Source organism: Lates calcarifer, linkage group LG5 (genome assembly GCF_001640805.2).
Source record: "Lates calcarifer isolate ASB-BC8 linkage group LG5, TLL_Latcal_v3, whole genome shotgun sequence".
Classification (NCBI taxonomy): domain Eukaryota; kingdom Metazoa; phylum Chordata; class Actinopteri; family Centropomidae; genus Lates; species Lates calcarifer.
In genome coordinates, this window is record NC_066837.1 from 28618006 (window position 1) to 28643380 (window position 25375).

Sequence of the window (25375 nt, forward strand, 5' to 3'; positions counted from 1 at the left end):
AATTGATGGATCTCTCTATAATAAGGTCTTGGCCATACTCTGTTAAGTGTCTTGAGATGATGCACGTTATGATTTTGTACTATATAACTGAAACAGAATAGAATAGAAAAGAACAGAATATAATGGAATTGAATTGATGGTATTCAGTACCATGACATTGCAGTGTACTGTCACTGCACACACAGAAAGAGCTCTACCATGCCAAGGAGAAGGACCGAGTCTTTATTTAATCCTGGGGAGCCCTGCAGGATGATGCAGAGGACAAACTGTTATGTAACGCTCAAAATGCTGCTGCAGCAGAAATGCCCGTTACACACTGGACACACACAATGCCACAAGCAGTAGCCTGGAAATGACTGCACAAAGCCATTCATAAATGCAAATGCCATGTACATTTGTGCCAGGCCTAAATAGCCACACACAAACACACATGGAACCTGTCTCCTAGAAATTATGTTTTTACAACTAAACTGCAACGACAAATACATCTTGTATGACAGGTAATTGTGATCAGATTACATTTTCCTATATAGTAATCTAATTGAAAACAACAGACTATAGCTTTAAATGTTTATTTCCACACAGACAATGCATATGTAAGAGTCAACATACACCGGTACACACCCTGTTAAGGAGAATGTCGTGTTCAAATAGCCTAGATGCTGACATAGTGACACACTCAAAAGGAAGATCTTATTGAAAATATAGAGGGGTGCAATTTTAGATTAAAATCTAACATTTAATAGACTCCAAGCTCAAAATGTCCTCGTATAAGAAGACAGCATTAACTTTAACTGCCAAAAAGAGAAAGGAAAACTTGGTTCCAGGTTATAAAAAAAGAATACATCGCTCCTCGAAATATGGTTATTTTCTGCAATGGGCAGGATGTGATGGCAAATCCGTTCAGTTTAATGCTTTTAACGATTTAAGACTTCTACGAATTATTATTGGTCAATCTTTGATTTGTCTTGTAATCGATACAGTAAAGCTGTACTTATTGTTACTGTATTGTTTTTGTTTGTTTGTTTGTTTTTCCTCCTTACCACATTACAGCTGCTGTGCCATGGGGGGCAAGGAATACAAATTAAAGTTTAAATTTCCTTTTAAAAATTGTGGTGCTTTCGGATCATACGTATGCCGAATTTCCGATAAGAGTCTATCGACCTCTACAAAGAGTTTACTGTTATTAAGATTTACTCAACTCCCCAATTACCGAGCTAACAAAACCCTGTGACATTTTGAATGGAGTTTGGCTAAACCAATCTTTGGACAGAACTGCAGATTTCAGGCTGGTTAACCATTCGTTGCAGATATACCAGTATATGGGATATCAAACAATGTAAAGTCACCCATGCACAAAATTGAAAGTGATAAAAGGGGCTAGATGCTCATTTACCGCCGTCAGTGGCCCAGTGTAGATTTATCCTGAGCAACCTGCTGTTCGCTGCTTGCACCTGGCTACACCCCCGAACACAGCATGAAGGCTTTACGTCGGACGCAGATTCTCCAAATTCCATCAAAGGCACACTTTGAGTCGGATGTGCAACGGCCCACTTAAAATTCCTTTTGAGATTATCACTGATTGCTGCAGTCCTCGAGTTTGATCGACTGAGTCACGAAGGAGCGTGCGCACGCAAGCACGCACGCACACGCACACACACACACACACACACACGCAACCGATGTAAAACAGATAAAGAAAACAAATTAATCATCACACCTCCGGATTACTTTCATGCTCAAGTACTGTATTGGTAGGCGGATGAATAACATTTTATTAACCAGCCTTACAATCGGCTCATGTAACTATACAAGGTTCGTTCATTGGTGATACTTTTATATACAGTAAGTAACAAGTCATTCATTACCATGGCTGATGCTCATTTTCTACTAGTTGTCACCCTCCCCAAACATTTATTTCTCATTTCTACAGAAGATGCTATACTTCCACGGCATTGTAAATTTGACTGCAGATGTACCGTGGAGATACAGGACAGATAAACTCACCTCACCTGGCCAACTAATACGTTTTTATTTTCCAAGACTGCCATCTACTGGTCAAAAGTGAAGATTCTGTATATAAATCTATACTTGTGAGATTCATGCTCAGAATGAAGTCATTGTAATAAATATGCGTACACCAGGGGTATGTATGGATTCAAGCTATACCATATCCCGCTTGGATGCATCTGAGATGGTGTAGCTTTTATCCATGGTGCCAGCTGATCAATGAGAAGTGACGCACGTTGTAACGTGAAACTTTTCACGTTATAACAAAAATTATATTGTTATAACGTGTTAAGTTTGTATCTCGCAATAACGTGTGAAATATCTTGCTAAAATGTGAAAAATATGTGTTATAGCAATAAAACTTTCACGTTATAACGTGATCGTTTGTCTTTTTTTTGGTGTGGCAGCAATATGCAACATCTAGTTACTTATCCAATAATATGTGCTGCTATGTTGTGGGATGGATGGATATGTCACCACTGTCAAAGATAAGGTTGTGGCTTCGGAACATATTTTTCCTCATAAAATGAAAATAATTTTATGTTTTATTTGGTTTTATTTTGAAAGGTATAACCGGAGGCTACATGACAATGTGTTGTGCGCAGCAACGCAGCTGTTTCGTCGGCGTCGGTATCTATCGGATGCAGGGGACTAAGGGAGTTCGTGTACCGTTAGCGACATGTAGACTATTCCTTATCATTCAGTTTAAGCGAGGAAACCAAGGATACAGGAGGAAATGATGGAAAACATTCCAGTGCAGTGCACGAACAGCAGCGACGGAGAATACAGCTCGTCTGCTGACGTGAAACAGGGAATATAATCCGCTGACGGCATATACATCAATACACACTGGACTACTCTTTTCCATCTCCACCATTTTGGTTGTCAGTGATGGAGCACATCCGGACGCCCAAGGTACCAACACTCGTTATTTCAGTACCAACAGCTAAGCTAAGCTCTTTCTGCCGTTTTTCCCTTCGCGGCTGTTGTGCTCATTCGTTTACCATTTTCTTCGATGACACGCTAGGCAGTTCTTTCTATCAGTCTCTTCAGCTCCTCTCTCACAGCAGTGTTGACCAGTATCTGCGAGGCATCCAAAACTGACGTCTGTCTTTAATGGGACAACCTGCAGGAGACTCTGAAATGACTTCATACTAGCAAGACATTGTGTGCCTCAAACACCCCGTGTCACTGTTTACGTGTTTAACATATACTGTACTTATCTACCGTATTCACAGGAGACCTAAAACATCTCTGGAACCAACATTATGTGTCCAATAATGTTCCCTTGCTTCCCTGACGTAGCCATAAACACACCTAGTTGGCACATGTGGCTGTAAATTAATTTGCTCTTACTGCCACAGACGTTCGATTATTTTATATAACTTATGTAATATCAATATGACAGATAGTCGAGATAATACATCTATCCAATCATGATGTACCATTGTGCTGGTGAGCAGCATTTTCCTTTAGTCTGCCAGCCTGTCATAGGCCTCATGGACCCATCCTCCCCCTTAGCACATCATCGTGGTCTAGCTGTGTGTGTAAAAATAACATGTCTTGCACAGTATGTAGAAATCTATACTAATGCACACATTACACTAACACATTAATTTAGTCCTTTGTTGAATTATGTCAGGGGATACTTATTACACTCTTATTACTTTATGTATTAATGTGTTTTGGATTTGCGTGTCTTGGTGAGTGTACAGTCATTCCATATCTTTTAAAATCTATGTACTCTATTTCCATCTCTCATATTTCATGCTAGTGTGTTTGTCTCCATTAGGTGGAAAATGTGTGTCTCCTTGACCGGTCATCAGGCCAGAGAAAGACCAGCATTGGGACTATCTACCTTTCTGCCACGCACACCTATCTTTGTAGAGAACAACCCCGAGACACGCAAGGAGACGTGGGTAAGCAGGACACGTGGTGAGCCATGAGAAGTACCTTTACCAGTTGGTTCATGTCCATGAAAATATGAACACTGCAATTCTCTTTATCTATCATCATGTTACTACCTGTAATACTGGAGAGTGAAGCCTGATTTTCTGCAGACAAACAGTTACATTTCCTGGATAGTAACACTCATTTCATCATATGTATTAGTTACAGAGTAAAGTATCAAAGTAGCTTCTGTCAAAAAAAAACTGTTTCAATATCATGAACAACAGCTGAGAGAAACATAGAGATTTGAGAGGATAATTTGTCTCTGTGTCTACCTACTGGCTTGAAAGTGGGGCGATAAGGTCCCCTGCACAATATTCCTGCCTTGAAAAGGCTGTATAAAAGGGGCTAGTAGCTCCTCCTCTTTTGTGTTATTATATGTAGAATTGTTTAGATGACAGGGGCAAGGAATTTGGCTATTTCTGAGCTTCAGTATGGTGTGAGTCAGACAGAGTGAAATCTTTATTTGGTATGTTGATGTTTTTAGTGAAAATCTAAACAGACCTTTTTAGAAGAGCTGGCATTATTTCATCACTCTTGGATTGTGTAAGCACTGAGTCTGAAGACATAGGAAGTCACCCTTCCCCCTTTCAAATCTCCTGCAGGAAGGTGGATGAGGAGTCTGCCCCATCCCTCTGGACTTGACTAGATAATAAAAGGATCCAGGGGTGTCAGATTTCACCCAACAGGCACCAACTGTGTCTTCTGGCTTTGAGGACAGATTTCAGTTAGCTTGTGTAAAAAAAACAGCTGAAAGCAGCTAAAGCAACCGTCTACTTCTTCTACTTCAACACGTGACATTTATTTCTATGAGAAAAGTCAAGGAGCTTCCCCATAAACTGATGTTGAAATTTGTTCCTGAATATTTTAAATTACATGAGATTACACAAAAATGTGATATATGTTGGCTGTAATGCTAGGTTTGTTTATTTGCTATAGTGTTGAATAATATTTCTGACTTGCATACTTGTAGTTAAAAACTTTGTGTGTGTGTGTTTGTGTTTCAGGTGTTGCACAGCATGGTGAACAGTGTGGAGAGGCCACCCACCACCCCTTCAGGAAGTCAACTGATCCTGCGGTGTAAGGACTTCCGGGTCTTCCAGATCCTCATTCCACAGGAGAGAGACTGTTTGGATGTCCATGCCTCATTAGTCAGGTTATCACGACCAGGTGTGTATGTGTATTTGTGTGTTGTGTAAACGAGTGATTTCATGCACACAAACAGTTTTCTGGCAGTGTGTCTCCTCTCCTCTTTCAGAGAAGTACAGTGAGCTGTACTGCCTGTCATTCAATCCCAATGTGAACAAAGAGGAGAGAGAAGAGTCCTGGAACTTCATAGATCTTGTGGCCGACTATAAGAGGATGGGAGTTCCTAATAACCTGTGGGTCACTACAGCAGCCAAACAGTGAATACAGGGTCAGTCTAATTATGACTTGTGTGAACTGTAATTTGTGTATGATTATAAAAGTTTTTTAGAGGAATAAGACAACTATTCAGTTGAGGAGATTTAATTATTTTTAAGCAATAAAGCAAAAGTTTATGCAGAAAATAATATTAAAGATAATGAAATCTGCAGTCTTGCACTACACAGAATAGAGCTGAAGTGAAGTTCTACCTCTTCTAAAGCCATTACTCTAATATACTCTGGTCTGTTGTCTGCCTGCCTTGTGCCTAGGACATTTTACAAAGTAATAGATAAGATAGCTCAAGTCTACCTTCAGCCTTACTGGCTGCTTAGCAGGAGTACCTCCTCTAACATCGGCAGCAAACAGCAGTCTGTCCAGTTTTAAAGACTTAAGTTTTAAATGACTAGTATTTTAAAGTACTGAAATGTAACTTTTGTTTTTGTATCTATTACTGTAGTTGTACATTTATGTTTTTATCTGTCAGCTTAGTTTTGTAGACTTGTACATTTTGTTTGCTGCCTGCAAACTGTTTTGAAAGTTGCTTGCAAGGCAAGCTCACTTTCAAACTTTGCAGTGAAAATACACTCACAGATTTTTGACAGTTTTACTGCGTGGTAATGTTTTGTTTTGGGAGAGAGGGCAGGAGCTCCAGCCTCTGACCAATCAGTGTCTGAACAATCACTACGGACAACACAGTTGGCTAGTCAACCCCAGTCAGTCAACACTGTCAGCTCTGTGTCAATGAGTCAGCTCATCAATCCAACCCTGAAACATGGACTCCTCCAGGACTCTGAAACTCCCAGTAAGTCAACAAAATACATGAACTTGTGTTGGATGTATATATTATTATATCATTCAAGAGGACACTGCCAGTGACTGGTTAAAGTTTACATTAACACTAGTTAATGTTGGTTAGGATGGCCCATTTTTGAAAAAATATTTCTAAACATTTTGTTTTTTAATCTTTCCAAAAAAGTTCATGTTACATCAGACACAAGTTTGTGAATGCTTTTGACTTACTGGCGGTTGCAGAGGCCTGTGGTGTATTCCAGAAAGCAGGTTTAGAGAAAACTCTGCGTTTGTTAATCTGTTTGTTAACATGTTTGAGTTGAGGAAAACCTATCAAGCCTGTAGAAGCTGTCTGAGATGCAGCTTCATTTCTTCATTCATACGAGGTACAATCAGAAAGTTCAGAGACAGCGCCTATAACCAGCGAAAACCATACATGAATTTGGCTGCCATGCTCTTCAAAGAAGTCACCGTCTACAGTAATACTGCCACGCCTTGAACGCTCCCTGGAAGTCCCTTTCTGTAGGAGCGTCAAGCACCATCGGTGGTTCTTGCTGGATTTCCTCCACTGTGTCAAAACCCTGACCCTTCAGCTTAAATGTCATTTTGGGGAAGAGGAAGGAATTTCAGCAAGCAGGGCAGGTAGAGAGTGATTATTGTTTGGTGTAACCACAAACCTTTGCATGTTTTCAATGTGGTGTCATGATGGTGACTGGAGTGGCACCCAGTTGTCATTACACCACAATTCAGGTTGTTTGTGCTGAATATCTTGTCATTGACAGCCTGACCCTGGGGACCAAGATCGCCTTATCCTTCACTGTTCATCACCATGATTTCCTCACATACACAGTGGACAGGAACATAGTTCAAGACTAAAAAGTCTGTAAAATATCATGTATCTAACTTGGGTGTCCTTGATGTTAAAATATGTGTGTCCCCAGGTGTGTGATACGTACCCCACAGAGCTGTTTGTCCCAAAGTCGGCCACACCCGCCATTATTGTGGGCAGCTCAAGGTTCAGGAGTCGAGGACGATTTCCTGCTCTGTCTTACTTTCACCAGGACACACTGGTCAGTGTGACACACATACATACACTCACACACAGGTGATTATGATTACAATGATGACAATGACAGTGATGATGTTTTATTGCCCTATAGGCAGCAGTGTGCCGGTGTAGTCAGCCACTGTCAGGCTTTAGTGGGCGCTGTCAGGAGGATGAGATGATGCTTCAGGCTGTGATGAAGTCCAACCCTGGTAGTGATTACATCTATGTGGTAGATACCAGGCCCAAGGTAACACACACCCACACACTTATTTACTCTCACACAGACACAGCATAGTGAATAGTACATATATACAATAAGCAATGATATTAACATATACAGTACTCTGTGTCTGTGTGGGTGTCCAGCTGAACGCAATGGCAAATCGAGCAGCAGGAAAAGGCTATGAGAATGAAGACCACTACACCAACATTAAGCTACAGTTCATTGGCATTGAAAACATTCACGTGATGAGGAGCAGCCAGCAAAAAATCATTGACGGTAAGAGGAAGTATAAGTGTGTTTCTATTGAGGACAAATGCTGTGTCCCCTACATTGGAAAAAACTGATTTTTGTCTCAGTGGAGAAGGTTAGCGTTTAGGGTAGGGTAAGGACTAGGGTTAAGCAAGGAGCAGTTTTGGTTAGGGTTCAGATAAGTCTTCAGGAAGTATATGTAAGTCTATGTCATGACCCCAGAAGTGAGCCATGACAACATGTGTGTGTCTTTGTGTGTGTGTTTGTATGTTTGGAAAAACAGCTTAGTGAAAAGGAGGAAATGTTCAAAAAATCACATTTGCTGCTATCAGTAAATACACATACTTCTTATGCTGAAATGTTTTATGGTAAGCCATTTCAACATTTTATCTTACTACACTCCTATATATAATTTTATAGAGTGTACCCACAGTAACACTCTTAATTGTATTTCAAGACATTTACATCATCTTGATTGTACTACTCAAAACTAAATTTAAGATATCTAAATATCCAATTGTCATTTCCTGAGTCCACAAGGGTCTGGGCAGAGCCTTGGTCATTGAACGTAATCACATGCTCGTGCTCCATATGAATTGTCAGCATCTCCACTGATGATTGCTTGCATTGAATGTGGGAGTCATAAATGCACCAGTATCGCTCAGATGCAGTGATGTGTCACCCTGGTTCATATTGTATCACCTTATCATTTTGCAATGCTTCTTGCATCTTCTTATCTGGCCTATACAGTCTAACCATCAAAGGTGATAAGAGCTTCATATTGGAGTAGAGTATATGGATTATAAGGCACAACCCATACATTGTTGAGAGGTAAGTTGACACCACCTATGATGGTCTCATCAAGAAGAAGTTGGGTTTTCCCTTCACACTGACCATGGCATTTTGGAACTCCTTGGCATACCACCAAGTAACCTTGTGCCTTTCAGCCTTGATTGACTTCTGGTTGTAGCGGATCCAGTTGAGCCGATGTGGTTCTTGCCCTCATATCACATACATAGTCGATTTAAACGATGAGTGGGGTCTTGCGATGAAGATAATAACAGGGCTGTTGTTGTAGTTCCTGCCGCCTCAGTATGATACACCTGGGAAACACAAGGTAGCAGAAGTACATATTGGTTGTTGATAATCTAAAGTCCTCCTTCTTTGAGCTGAAGAGTGATGGCCAACTTTCCAACGTGCTCAGTTGTTGTTGCTCCTCAAGCAATGACAGGTTCATTGTCCCACAGTGACGGTCTCTGCACTTTGTGTGAGCTGTTAGGACAGTTTTGAACTCATAGGTGCTGTTGTTCTGGGCCACATACTCAATGGCTGACTTGAACTGCTGCAAGTGTGGGTGTGAATGGCCTCTTGTACTCTTGTTCTCATCTGGAGGCTGTGGTGGGATAGAGCCTGGCTTGGAATTTGGGGGGTCATACATAAGGTTAATCATACCTGGGTTCCAGCAGAATCCCCTCCTCTCCTCTCTCTCTCCTCCTGAAAGAAGTCAGTATCATCATACTGAATGAGGTTGCAGTTGTCATGCCGTGACTTCCTGATAAATTTCCTGATGGTGCGTGGTATCACTTGACGGTCTCCTCATTGCTCAGGGGTCACGTGCCTTGTGTGTTAGCTCATGAGAATCAAAAATACAGTATCTCAAAATATTACAATATTTCATAAGATCAATCATAAAAAGGATTTATAATACAGAAATGTCAAACTTCTGAAAAGTTTGTTCATTTATGCACTCAATACTTGGTTGGGGCTCCTTTTTCACAAATTGCTGCATCAGTGCGGCATGGTATGGAGGCGATCAGCCTGTGGCACTGCTGAGGTGTTATGGAAGCCTAGGTTGCTTTGATAGCGGCCTTCAACTCGTCTGTAATGTTGGGTCTGGTGTCTCTCATCCTCCTCTTGACAATGCCCCAAAGGTTCTCTGTGGGGTTCAGGTCAGGTCAGTTGGCTGGCCAATCAAGCACAGTAATACCATGGTCAACAAACCAGTTACTGGTAGTATTGGCACTGTGGGCAGGTGCCAAGTCCTGCTGAAAGGAAATCAGCATCTCCATAAAGCTCCTCAGCAGACAGAAGCATGAAGTGCTCTAAGATCTCCTGGTAGACAGCTGCATTGACTTTGGACCTGATAAAACACAGTGGACCGACACCAGCAGATGACACGGCACCCCAAATCATTACTGACTGTGGAGACTTCACACTGGACTTCACAGCTTGGATTCTGTGCCTCTCCACTCATCCTCCAGACTCTGGGACCTTGATTTCCAAATGAAATGCAAAATTTACTTTCATCTGAAAAGAGGACTTTGGACCACTGAGCAACGGTCCAGTCCATTTTCTCTTTAGCCCAGGTAAGACTTTTCTGGCGTTCTCTCTGGTTCAGGAGTGGCTTGACACAAGGAATGCGACACTTGTAGCCCATTTCCTGGACACATCTGTGTGTGGTGGCTCTTGATGCACTGACCCCAGCTTCAGTCCACTCCTTGTGCAGCTCGCCAAGTTCTTGAATCGGCCTTGCTTGACAAGCTTTTCAAGGCTGCAGTCACCCCTGTTGCTTGTGCACCTTTTCCTACCACACTTTTCCCTTCTAGTCAACTTTCCATGAATATGCTTTGATCCATGGTTGGCCATTGTGTGTATTTGTTGCCCCCCAAGGCAATGATAGTGGAAACACTGATGTCTGTAATTGCCATTCTGACTAATAGAGATTTCTGGATAAATGGATATCTAAATGTTATTGTGGGTAGTCAGTGAACCATTTTTATGTTAAAAAGGCAGATGAATGAAGGATAACTGAAACTGAAAACTCATTACACATGAATGGCAGAAGTGATATCATTTGTCCTTGGAAGAATGACATGGATATCATGGACAGGAAGAATGTCATTGTGGATACCTGAAATGTTCATTTTGACTAAGAAGAACTGAATAACAGAACCAGTATCTGCAATACATATCCAGTCTTGCGATTAGATGCTAAAAAGGCTTACCATAATCCTATTGTCCTGTGTGTGTGTGTGTGTGTGTGTGTGTGTGTGTGTGTGTTTGTAAACCTCCTCTCTCCCTTTCTTCCATGCAGTGGGTGAAATGCGATCTCCATCTATGACTGACTTCCTGTGGGGTCTGGAGAACTCTGGCTGGCTCAAACACATTAAAGCCATACTAGACGCAGGAGTCTTCATAGCCAGGGTGTGTACACAGTTGAACATGAGCACACACAGAGACATGCACAGACTGACACACACACTCCCAAAGCAACTACAAAAATTTTAAATACTGAATCTGGCTGGGTTACGATATAATCAACTTAAAAACTCATAAATCCCAGGTGTAAGGAAGGGGTAAGTGCAGCAAAGAAGCAATGAGGATCTTTTCCGCCTTTGGAGGTAAACATTTTGTAACTATGTGCCTAATGTCATCATTACAATATTAACGTGAATGCTGTATTTTTACTGAAATTGACAAAAAATGTTTGCTTCTGCTCTTTCTAGAGCAATAAAATGCTCATATAATAATAAATTGCTGTGCAGTTTTTGAGTCTAACTAACTTTCTGGACTCATGGATCTGTTACTAAAGTTGAACTTCCTGGGTTGAGTTTTACCATGTTACTAGTACCTGAAGTAATATGGCCCCCACTAAGCTTGCATTTTATTTGTAATCACAGGGCTGTTTTTGTTTTGAATACCTGGTTGGAAAGTGTGGTTGGAAAGTGCTGTCATTTAACTGTAACTGTAACTCTCTCTCTCTCTCTCTCTCTCTCTCCCTCTCTCTCTCTCTCTCTCTCTCCCTCTCCCTCTCCCTCTCTCCAGGCGGTGGCTGATGAAGGTGTCAGTGTGTTGGTCCACTGTTCAGATGGCTGGGACAGGACAGCCCAGGCCTGCTCTGTAGCCAGTATACTGCTGGACCCCTACTACAGAACCATCAAAGGACTCATGGTAACACACACACACACACTCCCACATGCACGTACACAGATACAGGTACTTTTATCATTGTGAGGACACTCACTGACATAGTGCATTCCATAGCCACTTACCCCAACCGTGACCTTGACCCTAAGCCCTAAGCTAAACTTAATTCTGACCTGAATCCCTAACCATGTCTTAACCCTCAAACAGCCATTTAAAGTTGTGAAGAGTGGCCAGTATATCCTCACTTTCCCAAAATGTCCTCTCTCCATAGGGTATAACTCAAACTGGCCCTCACAAAGAAAGAAGCACACACACACACACACACGAATAATGCTGACGATCTCTTTTCTAAAACACACCATGGTGATCCTGACCCTATCTGATTTGATCCTCCTTTTCCTCTCTACTATTTAAATTCCCTTCATTCTCTGTACTTCCCTTATTATTCATATTTACTCCTTTTACTCTTCTCTTCAAGGTGCTGATAGAGAAAGACTGGGTTTCCTTTGGACACAAATTCTCCCACAGGTCAGTAACGGTCTGCCTTCAATAACGTCTGAAGAGCAAAGTCATTACAATAACTTTATCAAGACAACACATAAACATGGGGGAACTGTTGAATTTATATTTAACTGGAAAAATTGGGATTGGCCATGTCTCTAAGATAAAGCTGTCCCAAATAAAGGTCTGGCTCTCTCTGTCACTGAGGTAAATAAAGCCCACTATTTGAAAATTTACAGTGATAAATGAACTTTATCATTTGATTGTTGTTTTAATGGACTTGTCCTTATGCTTTACTTATGCTTAACAAAACAAAAGCCTCAAAAGTCTTTCATCTGCACATTAAAAATTACATTCTTATCCAATAGTTCAGCAGTATCAAATCACACTGAGATACCAACTCTTAAGTCACCATGTATTATTGTGTGTGTGTTTTGATGTCTGTTGGTCCGTAAGAGATTGCAGGAAAGTTGCAGTGGTTTCAGAAAGTATCCAGATCCCTTTACTTTTAACACATTCTGTCAGATTTAGTTTTAAATTGATAAAATGGCCATTTCCCCCCCCATCAGTCTACACTCAATAAACCATAATGACAAAGTGAAAACATGTTTTAAATGTTTGCTAATTTATTTAAATTAAAAACTGAAATCTTTTTTACAGAAGTATTCAGACCTCTTGCATGAAGTGTAAAACACTTTGTTAAGGTAGAAAAGAGCTATATTAATGCAGTCACTTTACTTTTATTATACATATATTAATGTATATCATATTATTATACAAATAATTTCAAATCTGAACCATTCGCTCATTTTTTCAGAGAAAACAGTCAGTTTTTTTTAACATCAACATTCTGGATTTTTTGAATAGTGTGTATTGGAATGGACAGTAAAGAGGGAGCTCTGTCCCTGCAGGTACGCCCACCTGGATGGAGATCCTAAAGAGGTGTCCCCTGTCATTGATCAGTTTCTGGAGTGTGTGTGGCAGCTGTCAGAACAGTTTCCATGTGCCTTTGAGTTCAACGAGCGCTTCCTTATCACCATACACACACACGTCTACTCCTGTCAGTATGGGACCTTCCTGGGCAATTGCCAGAGGGAACGCAGGGATATGAGGTAGGACTGATGTGGACACTAAAAAGACTATAACCAATGTTTTACAATAACAATGTATCAAATGATAATTTGAAAATAATGTGATAGTGTGAAAGAAGTCGCGTGTAGTGATGAAGCTACAAAGAATTATCACTTGCTCATTTGCAACTCTACTTGGCTTTACAGACCTTTATAGAGTGTTTCAGCCCATTGTTTGTCTGTCCAAACTTAAATTTCCTGCTTTGGGTCCTTCTCACCACTCTCATCACATTGTCTTCAGCAAACCTATTGCACATTACCTGCTCAACACCAAACAGCAGGCAGATATGGCTAGCGACTAGCTCATGAACACAAGGAGCATTCAACAGCTAAAGACCAAGATACCTCCTTCAGGAGTAACCTGCTTTGCATCAGGTGTAAGATAGGATCCATTGACTTAAAATGTGGTGATATGTCAATGTTGTGTGACACAGCTTATTTCCGCCACCCACAAGTGGCCATAAAAATCCAGTTATTGCAGGTTTACATCAAAGTTGTTACTTAATGGTGTAAATCACAAGTTTTATCATGATACGATATTATATCCATTCAATGGACAATGATTCGATGTTTGCCAATATCACAAAGTCTGCTATGATACGATTTTGATCCAAAATGTTTCCAGACCGCTGATTTATTCTCCAGAGACAATATCTTCACTGACTTTTTTCTAGCTGTTTGCCAGGTGCTGCCTGCATTTTGTTGGGAGGTGTGCACGCTCAGGTGGAGGAAGATGTGCTGGGAAATTTCAAAATAAGGGCATGTCTTACAAATGATTATATTGTGACGGACTGTGATAATGTACGTTATGTTAGTGTTGGGTTAGCAAAGAAACGCTGTTCAGACTGTTAAGTTGAAGTACTGTTATTCCAGGTTTAATGAATATGTTGCCAGCTTAGATGCAGTGAAGCCTGTCTGTCATGTCAGCTGTCTGTAATTGGCTGGGAGCCGGGTATGGAGACGGTTAAGTGAGTCGGTGTAGGTAGTTCGGGGTTTTTTGTTATTTTTGTCAGCTTCCTTGGTGAGGGACGTTACAATATGTATGATGAGTGATTGATGTTTTCATTTTGGATCGATACTATTGGGTCGTTGATAATTGTATCAATGTATCGATGTAGATCGATGTATCATTACACACCTAGTGTGCTTATGTAGTTACTCAGAAATAAGCATGGTATGGTGTGGTTTTCTTGATTTGATATGTTATTATGTGACAGATCCAGAGAGCGACATGTAGAAGTGGTGTATATGTATGGATGTATAGATATATGTATATGTATGTTTATATGTGTCAAATATTGTTGGAATTTTTTCAGTTTAATTCTCACTCTAAACTTCTGTTAAATCACTTTTATTTAACACTGTTAAATCTTTCACTGTTAATTATCAACTACTGCTTTAATTTGTTCAGTAAATTTGTCACAGATTATTACCATAAAAAGTCAACAGACATCATGTTTACAGCCCTCACATCCATAATTTTCCAGTTAAGTAGGGATGCAGTAACAAAACATCTATAATCTAAACTCTGTTAATAACTATTCATTTTATCGGTGTCACATTTGCCCTGTCCTCAGTGAATCTGGCAAACGGGTTTGCAAGTCTGCCAGCCGCTTTGGGGGTAATGAAGTCCTTTTCATCTTGACTGGGTTGCAGACCCTCACTGTCATTTAGACTGATTAACAGAGTATGTATGCACATAAAACTTTTGCCTAGTGGACTTTGTAGATCCAGAGTCAGATTCAAACCTAGACTCCATGTCTGTTAGTCATCTTACAAACCAAGGGTTCATTGCTGAATTTGAGAAGGTGTCATGACTTGTACTAACTCTTAGCCATCCCTCATGTTTTTGTAACATGGATGGACACACTGGATATGCTGAGTAGATATCTTTGACTCTTTTTTTTCTCAGTGCGGCAATATAAATGTGTTGACTGTATTCTTAGTTGATGTGTTTGTGTGTGTTATTTGAACGCAGGCTTCGTGAGCGGAGTCACTCTTTGTGGCCTCACTTGTGGGAGGACAGAGCCAAGTACACCAACCCCCTATACAAGGCTGAGCTGAGCCAGAGTCAGGGCATCCTGAGACCCAACACCACCCCCTACTGCTTTAAGTGAGTCACTGCAGCAAACACACCCACTGATGTACTGTATTTTACCCTGCCACAGAGAGCTGACAGTACTTACAGTTCAGAATAAATGTGTGATTGACTGTTGAAAATATTACTCCAGAAAATGTTAAATGTCCTACAGATCTTTTTTTTTCTGATACTGTAGAGATCCTTGTTCTTTCTGCCCTATGAAAACAGAAACTGTCCCTGTGTGCCTGTCAAGTGAGACATAGTGAACAAAAAAATATTAAAAGAAAAACTTATCTCTTCTTGTCTCTAGAATGTGGAAAGGTCTCTATAACTACGTGGAGAAATCAGTGCCTCCTCGCCAGTCACCTGCCGACTTCCTGTCTTCCGTTAGGGAGGAGTCCCAGCAGCTGGAGGAGGAGCTGACTACTCACCAGGAGGTACCGCCAGGAGGAACCGTCCACCACCACCATCTGGGCTCCAGACAAGGCATACAACACACAAAGACACTCCCCGTTATGACACCACTATAACCCCAATTCAACATCCACTGCTTCAAAATTAATCTGAGAATATCTCTTGGATGACAGATTTTCATAGAGCTGTGTTAACAGTGTCCAACTGAAATCATATTCTTCCCTCTTTGCCCAAATAAAACTCTATTGTCCCTGGCCCATTTGAGTCCACATCCAGACAAAAATTGGTAACTGAAAAACACATTCAGTGTATGACAAAAGCAGGACTGTGGTACATTCCCTCCTTTATTGACCCATAGGACACATAATTCTGTTTAGCATAGCAGGGAGCGCTGTTAGATGAGAACAGTACTACCTCAAGTGTAGCAGCAGTGCAGAGGTCTGAGGATGATATACGGTATATGTTGTCTGCAACCAATGTAAAATGTAAAACTATTTACAGTTGTGCCTGTTTGTGAGATCACGTTCATTGATTTCACCAAATTTCTTATTTAAAGGCAAATTAGATTTAACTCAACAAATCAATGACAGATAATCCTAACAAGACTGATCTTTAATCACTGGTGTCCAGTGGCATTCAGCTATGAAATACTACGACCTGATTGACAGAATCTTCACAGACATAGTCATAAAAGAGTTTTGGTGATAAATGAATAGAAGACTACTCAGCTAAGGAAGCGATGTGTATGTCTTCTTGTTGTGTCATCTCTGCAGAGGATAGCAGCCCTGACAGGGAAGCCAATCACATGGGAGAAGATTGAGGTTCCGAGGAGAAGGACTAGCCACCTGCGGCAGAGACATTGTGGGCCAGACCCGCCCACCACTTACACAGACCCAATCACCAGCCCTGCACAAGACGGCAGTCATGCAGTCTCCTCTGAACCAGCCGGTCAGACGGCACAGACCAAGGACCACGCTCTCACCCTGCTGATAGAGCCACACACACAGCTCAAGAGTCACAACCCAGATGACCTCTCCAGCCTGCAGCGACCTGGAGTCAGGCGTGGCTGACCTCAGCAGCCGCTCATCCAGTGGCGGAGACTATGGCAAGGACCCAGACTTGGAATGAGGATGCCTGATACTACTGCCTGCCTGTGAAAAAAGGGAACTCTGCCGCCTGCAAGGTGAAAGAGGAAATCTGTGCCCTTACAGTTGATTCCTAAAAATATTTATTCACAAACCTGGGGGGGGAAATGGAGGAAGACTGATGAATTAAAGATGGTTACTAACTGACTGAAAGGCAGTAGGTTTTTACCCTTTGTTCTCAAGCAAACAACTGTGGTTTGTCTCATTCTGTCTTGGCCTGGAAGGAGTTGCAGTGAATTAGGCAGAAACCTCACTGTCTGTTTATCAGTTTGTCTTTTTGACAAAGGCATGGAGAGACAACATTCCTGTGTTTTAATTAATTATCATTGTTTTGTTTTTTGCACAAGGTCAGATAGGCTGTTTTTTATACATGGATGTTGTTTTTAGGTGATGATATTCGTATTTTATTAGAGGGATGCACTGTCACTACTGTGAGATGGATAGATGTTACATGAAACCAGCCTGGAATAGCACACAGGCTTCAGGAAAGGAGAATCATTGTTTTGTTTTTTTTTTCTTTTTCAGAGTAGAACAAACATAATAGGTGAAGCTTAACTTGTGTCCATATTTACCATGTCATTCACTCTTTCTCTTCAACCAAGACTGAAATGAATTTGCAACATGATGGAAGATTTACTGAATGATTTCCTTCCCATTTCTGTATGTATAACAATATGTGTTATAATTCAGGCAATAATAGTTTTTCCTCCAAGGATTTCCTTTGTAGGGCCAGCAAACATTTTTACTTAGGGTACGCCACAAGCAGCAGACGCTTACTACAAAACTGACCTCCTCTCAATAGCATGAATTCTCAACATAGTGTGCCTGTTCCACTGTCTGGACCAAGTTAGGTGTGAGGGACCACTAGGTCAGCACTATCAGTAGTTATATAATTAGAAACCAAACTAAAGTCACAGAAATATTGGAATGTGTGTGGAGGGCTTTTTAGATGTGTATGGTCATTAGTCCCAGTTATTATCATGTAGACAAAACCCGACCTGTACTTAGATGAGGCTTTGCCTTTGCACTCAGATCTTTAATGATTAATTCCCTTGTAACTTACCTTGAACTTCTTCTTATATCACTCTGTAAAACAAAAATCTGCCACTAAGGATCAATATCTAGGCTTTGAGAAGTGGAATAAACATGTTAACTTAGTTCAAATCAGAATAAGCAGTATAAAATTAATAAGTGTGGATTCCCAAAGGCACTTTTAAAAAAAAGTTTTCCCTGCTATGATGGAGATAAAGGAGAAGTATAAGAAAAAGGCAATGTGTCACACATTTACAGTCTGAATTAAGGTTAAATAAATGTAAAATAATTTCTTGAATCAGTTCGATCAGTCATTATCCAGGTATGGGAATCAACCAGAGCAAAGAGTTAACAAAGATACTGATGTTTGTAACAAAGGCTCAAATGCTGTATTTTTACATGGAAGCTTGTCAGTATATAGACTATGTTTGACTGATGTGTGCTTTAAGCACTTGCAGCTCCTGTCCTTTCAAATTATCTGTAGCTTCTTAATTTCCCACAGATTAATTACCAACATGCAGAACTCTGGGTAAATGCCCAAAGCAATTAAAACATGTCAGTTTTTTTCATGGTCTCGTCACTGTCCAGAGGGATTTCTAGAAGTGCATTCCATATTTTAACAAGCCTACACAGTGTTTGGCTGTGTGGTATGTAACAGCTGACCTGTTGGAGCTAGTTGTCATGTTATTGTATTTAAAGCTGACAATGAAATATTACTGTGACTGCAGGTAAACATGACTGGCTCCATGTAATCCTTTAATGTTGGTGGATATTTGGTGGTAAAGACAGCACTGATTATATTTCAAACAGATGCTGAGTAGTCCATCTTAATGCTTATGACAGTTTACATGTTCACTGCTGAGCATTGAGATTGGGCTTGAAGAAACCAGTTATTTTAGCACAGATGTTATGTAGTCCAATTTATAACCATGGATTTTTAAGAACAATGTCATAGAAATCATGTATACACTGGATATTCTCACAGCCAAATCAGGAGGTTCAACCTTTTTTCCAATTTTACAAAGTTTCTGTATGGAGCAGTGTGATTAATATAGCTGCTCTAAGTTGGAAAAAAAAAGAATTTTCATTGGCTGTGGCAGGTGTGCTGACAGGCAGATATAATGATGGAAAAAAGATTCAACCAGTGCGTGATGAGAAATGTCACCATGCTGCTGTGTCTGATAGCACTTGCTTTAACTATCTGGATCGCCTTTCTCTCTCTTTATCTTGTACAACTCATTGTAGCCTGTGGTGTGTATGTACGTGTGTGTTCTGTATTCACTGATGTAAAAGATCTATCAATAAATGCACTGTTAAAGAGAAGGAACTGCAACATACTGATCTGAAGTGTTCAGGAATTGCTGTTGGTCACATTGCCAAACAGTATAGGACTGACTGATAGTGACTGACATTGATGAAGCCCTTCTTGATGAACAGTCAGTGGAATGGACCAGATTTTTTTGTCAGCATCCATGAGTCCATGAATGTCTGTCTGAATTCAAAATTCAATGCAATCCATTTGACACACATTTAGGGAATGCTTAGCAGCTTGGATTCATACATTAATTTACAAAATTGATTTGTCATTAAGTATTGTTCTTTTATTTCTCATCATTACCATTCACATCATTTCCAAGAGCATATTTATTATTTAATATTTATTGTGCCACATACTGGGGATGTCACACAATGTGACATATAGTATATATTTCTTTTCTGATACATTTTTTGAAATTTCAGTAGGCAAGGGATCATAAGATATTATTTTGTATGTGTTTTATAAAATGATTTCACGCTGGATGCTTTAATTCTTGTTGTGGGCTTCATCTACTGCAACTCTTGTCATTTTTGCCTCACATTAAAAGTAACGAACTAAAGAAACATTTCAATTTAAAAATCAGCCAGCACACAGGAGGTAATGTGTATGGTTCTAGTTTGCTCAGACAGAGCAGAGCAGTGACAGTAAACGTAGCTGAACAAAGACAAGAGCGAAACCCATGAAGACTTAAACAGAAATATAAGATAAAAGACATCATTGCTTCAGCAACAATATTTGACTGACAAAATTTGACCAGCTGAGCTTTCTTCAAAGCTTCCACTAAGTGCAGCACACTACAAAACCACATCTGGAAAAAAAAATCCAAGGGCTCTCAGTCAGTGTTTATGTTACTGAGGTAGTTTGTCAGAGGCACAGTGGGTCACATGGAAGCTGGGGTTTGGTTAAAAGCAGAGTCAGAATCAGATGGTATTGACACGCAGGGCACAGAATGAAAAATCCTGCAATTTTAAGCCATAAAACAAAACGTATAGTATAATTTTCACAATCACAAAAATGATTGTGGATGAAAAATCATGCTACATTGGTCTTAAAAATTATGTCGGTAAGCATTTTGACTCAATATTCACCATGACGTAATGTTCACGGCACACCCAATCTCTTGATCACTAATTTTTAAACCTGTACTTTTTCTGTTTAAAGCCATGATGGCTCTGAACCCAACCAAAAAAACAGAAAGATATCCCGTGTCTTTCGACAGTGACTTCTTCCCTCTCATTCCTTGACTATTATCAAAGACATTATGACATTGGCTTTTTCTGTATGAAATCGATTACTTTTGCAATCAAAGCCCAAGATAACATCTTGGCAGATGGTTAAGACTTACAATAATATAATTGTAAAAGTCCAAACAAAATGTGAACATACAGTTACAGTTACTTTTCTCTCATTGGAAGAAAAGCTGCTGACAAAGTTTGTGTGTTTCCTCTGGACAAGTGACTTCATGGCCAATGGTTCGAGGGTCGGAGTAGATCTCGTAGTCGTTTCCTCCCTGTCACAACAGACGCAACAGAGGTAACAGAGGTAAGCTCAGCATTCATGTTTTAAGGTAAATAAACTGCTCTATTGGTATATGTATGCATGTGGGTTTTGAATCTGATAAAAAAAATGGACTTGTACTTATATAGCGCTTTTCTAGTCGTATCGACCACTCAAAGCGTTTAACGTGTCACATTCACCCATTCACACACACATTCATACAGCACTTGCTCTATTCTACAAAGCGCTCTAACACATCCACACCCATTCACACACCAGTGATACATCGGGGCAACGTGGAGTTCAGTATCTTGCCCAAGGATACTTTGGCATGGACTGGAGAAGCCGGGGATCGAACCGCTGACCTTACGATTAGTGGGCGACCCGCTCTACCTCAGCCGCAACTTAACTTTGAACTATACTTTTTACACACTGGCTCAGACAAAGCCATCTGTAAATAGTGAAACTAAGAGTATTGTTCATATCAAAAATATCTGAACAGCTTGACACATAAATGGTTCATCCTCCCACTGAGTAGCAAGAGCCCCATCATAGCAAGATAATAATCTTTTAAGACAATACAAAGATGGTGAAACCCTTGATGCAGGTTTTTATACTCTGCAGCCAAACAAAATTAATGAGCTAATTTTAATGAAGAAAGTTTGAGGATATGAAACATGAATGGACCCCAGTGAGGATCAGGACCAAAAAATGGTCCCTGGACCTGCAGCAGGTAGGTAAAGACAGTACTCCATCCATGCTGTAAGATGACACCACAGGGATACACATTCGTCAAGTTTTGGTTGTTTTGCAAATATCTTTCCGTCAGTGAGCCTTTTTCATTTAACAGAGTCATGTCTGCACTGCACAAATAGAATATGAAATCACCCCTCCAACACTGAATAAACACTTTGACTACACTGATAAACTCACGTGTCTCTGATATATTGTTTGTTGTTATTAAAAAAATAGTTGGGTCAGTATTTCAAGTGTGTCATCTTGCTACTATGTTACTGGTTTTACCTTGCAGTTATATTGGCATTCTATCTTGTAAATAATTTATATGCAAGTTCTTAAGCCAAAAGCTTTGCTGTGCCATTCGGTGTAATTAGCATACTCACAGGTTTGGTCTTGTCTCCAAAGAAGTGAATGGTTGAGTAGTTGTCCTTCTCAACAATCCCCAGACAGTACCTCTTATCCCAACCATCAGGAAACACATCAAAGCTGATCTGCCCTCCTGCAGAGAAACAAAGAGGTAATGTGGAGAATTTACATCACACTGAGAAAGAAAACAGCCACAAGTGACCCGATATTTTGCACTGTCCCAAGGTTCACGTTAGACTTTGCTCTATGGAAACTTGGTCAAAACACACAAATTCTGTATGTGTTCCACATGTGTACTGATGGTTTCCATAAAGATTTAGAATGATTTGTGCCAACCTCCTAAAGCATGCAGGCTGTTGTTGCTTTAGATTCACTGTAAAAACAAAAAGTGAAATGAAGTGTCATGAGTGCAGTTGACTTACCAATTGAAAATGAGAGCCCCTTTCCTTTGAACTCTTCCTTTAATACAGACACAAACTTCTCTCTGATTTTCTCTTTCTGGTAAGAGCAAAAAACAAAGAATCACAGCCCTGCAGGTGGTGCATCTTTTTCTATAATTTTACATTTTGTTATGGAGGAAATTATTTTAAATAATAGGTTAAAGTAACTTCAGTTAATTTAGGAAATTCATATTTAGCTTTCACACAACTACTGATCCAGACACAGTATATACTGTATGTGTTATATTAGCATACTACAACTTCGCCAGCCACTGGGGAGCCACCAGAATCAAGGACAGGCACTGTAGGCACACCCTCTCCAAATTCATAAAGGAGCTGATGGGGCCATGGGTGCTACATTAATTAAGCTTTTAGTGACATACTGTCTAACTCAAACCAATGAAATCTCACTTAGTGAGTGTGTGTGTGTGTGTGTGTGCGCTACCTGATCTAGCTCGTAGAATTCTCTCCTTTCTTCCTGCGTACAGCTGCGTCCAACAGGGGATACATTCAACATGCCGTTACGGAACTCAATAAATGTCCCCCTGAAAAACATTGCACTTTCCAATTAAGTCTTCATAAGGGCAAACCAAATCATTACTATCCACCAAAAAACTATATATACTGATAATGTGATGATGACTCTGATATGCCTGTACCTCTTCTTAGGTAGTTTGATCTTGGCCATGTAGTTGAGACAGAAATTGATGAAATCTTGCAGTAGCTCTTCTCCCATATGTGCCTGGATGGACTGACAACAGCAAGCAGTCAAAGTAAACATCCCTTGCCTGTCACAAGTAAGGTCATTATATTCTGTTTTATCTTCACAATTTTTTTCACAAAACCATGATTATGGTGGCAAATCATCTTAATTTGTCAAACAAAGACTTACAATCTAGGCTTACAAGCATTCAAATAAAAGGGTGCGATTTGGACACATTACGTCAATCTCACCTGGATAGAGAGCAACTGTCCATTTTTATAGGCCACAAGACCATTCTCAGCAAACACATAGTCCACTTTCTGGATCACTACACATATAAACAAACACAACAACAGAAAGTCAAACTAACTACGCGAGTGAGTATATTATTGGTTTACTACAGATGTACAGATGTGTATGTTTCACCGTCATCTCCAAGCTGCTCCTTGATCTTGCTGAGATCAGACCCTCCTACCACTCCCACTCGAACTCGAGTCCTCAACTTCTCAAGGAACTCTTTCATATCTGGAGTAACACACTGACAAACATATGACAGAAAAAATGACAACAATAGAAACATAACTTAATCAAAGATAATGCCTTAAAGACAAATAAAGTCTAGGTAGATCACAAAGCTGAAGATAAAAAAATCCATCACATCTGATAGTTTACATTATGAGTTAGTTTTGCATACTATATATGTATATATAGTATATATACTGCATGCATGTATTACAGTTGAAAGGAATTATGTCCACTGTTAAGTTTCTGCTTTTTTTCTACACTTTCAACTTTATTCTGGCCCTCTGTGGTATTGTAGCATCGAGATCAGCACCGATCTCAATGCTAGGTTTCTAGATCACTTAACACTAGGGGGTTACGCAACAATGTTAGGTGTGAAACTTTATTTCTCTTTGTTAAGCAGTTCAGATCAGATTTTTTCTATTAACAATAATCTCATTCTATCTCAGATCTCAGTTATTGGAGATCTCAGTGAGGTATCTCCATATGGCTCTCTAACAGTACAGAGCGCTCAGCTGGAGTGGCTGCTGCAGAGTTCCAATGGAGATGTCCTACCTACAGGATGTCACCCAGCCTGTCATTTTATCTGCCAAGCAGTTAAATACAGTGATCTGGTCTTCATACTGACAACACCAATTTGAAAGATGACAATCATTTATTATTTGGAAGTGTGGTTACATAAATTCCCAAATGGGACTATAATGTTAAGAAGGGACTTTAACAATATTTTGGATGGCAGTATGGATAAATGGCCTCCTGGGCAGCCAAACAGAACCAATACTAATCCTAAAGCTATTATGGGTAGATTTAGTCTTGCAGATATTTGGAGAGTGACTTGTCCTAATAATAGAAAATTTACAATTAAACAGGCTCAAGCTGATCAAGAATCGATTTTTCTCAGGGATATATTTCTGGTTAATTTCTGAGAGTTTCAACAAAGATATTGTTTATGTAGATATGTGGCTCCTTCCACTTACAGATCATTAGGCAGTATAAATGAAGTTAAAACTATCTACTTTTTATACATGTGCTGCTCAGTAAGTACAGTGGAAACTCAATGGCTCTTTATTATTAAATGATGAAGTTCAAATAAAGATTACAAGTCTGATCTCACCTTTTGGGCCAAAGCTGAAGAAGAAAAACAATTTGGATATTTGCATATTCCATATCAATAAATGTAAATTTACAGGTAAGAAATCATACGCTTTCAGAACAGTTCATTATTCTTTACGAATGGTAACTGCTAACACTCCGCCCACATATCAGATGAAGTTATTCAGTGGAGGAGCTACATTATCGCCCGGAAGAGCTACAGTAACAACGTGGAGCCGGATGTTGAGCTGTCATCATGTACTGCAACATCATGTACTGCTAGCTGTGTGAATGGAGTCAGGTGCAACAGTAGCTTTACAAACACACACACAGACAGACAGACAGACAGAAATTCTCACTCTCTCCCCACCTGTCTCGCAGCAGTGAGCGTCCCGTCAACATCGAAAAGGCAGAGCGTGTTCGAGTCCACAGCGGTTTCACTCATCTTGTCTCTGCTCCTAGTCTAAATAAGCTCCTGTCTCACTGTGGACACAGTCTCTCTGTATTTTCCCGATGTGTATCGATCACTCGGGTATCCACAGTCTCACTCGCTTTGCTGCCAATATTCTTTAACTTCTGTCGTTCTCTCCACGGTATAAATCCAGCTGTCAGACTGTTGAGGAATACAGCTACTACCAATTAGTTTGTGACTACTACTAATAAGACGAGTTTCTTCTTCTTTACTGGTTATGCAAAAGTCAGGTGTATGCCGCCACCCAGTGTACCGGAGTGTGTGGACAGTCTCCACTGTCAAAGATAAGTGGAACTGCGAAAATCACACCAAGATCTGCCGG

At 40.2% G+C, this 25375-nt stretch overlaps 1 protein-coding gene and 1 pseudogene across 1 annotated transcript; one reads left to right on the top strand and one right to left on the bottom strand.

Moving 5' to 3' along the window:
• Positions 1-2610: 2610 nt before the first annotated feature.
• On the top strand, positions 2611-17949 carry LOC108900106 (myotubularin-related protein 7-like; annotated as a pseudogene).
• A 1535-nt stretch (positions 17950-19484) lies between these two features.
• Positions 19485-25284, bottom strand: pmm2 (phosphomannomutase 2). Its single transcript, XM_018700958.2, has 8 exons — positions 24952-25284; positions 23394-23505; positions 23219-23295; positions 22924-23015; positions 22710-22809; positions 22247-22322; positions 21842-21957; positions 19485-20733 (listed from the first exon to the last, which is right to left on the bottom strand). Exons 1-8 carry the CDS (start codon positions 25024-25026, stop codon positions 20629-20631), a joined length of 753 nt encoding a protein of 250 aa, XP_018556474.1. The 5' UTR covers positions 25027-25284; the 3' UTR covers positions 19485-20628.
• Between the last annotated feature and the right edge of the window lie 91 nt (positions 25285-25375).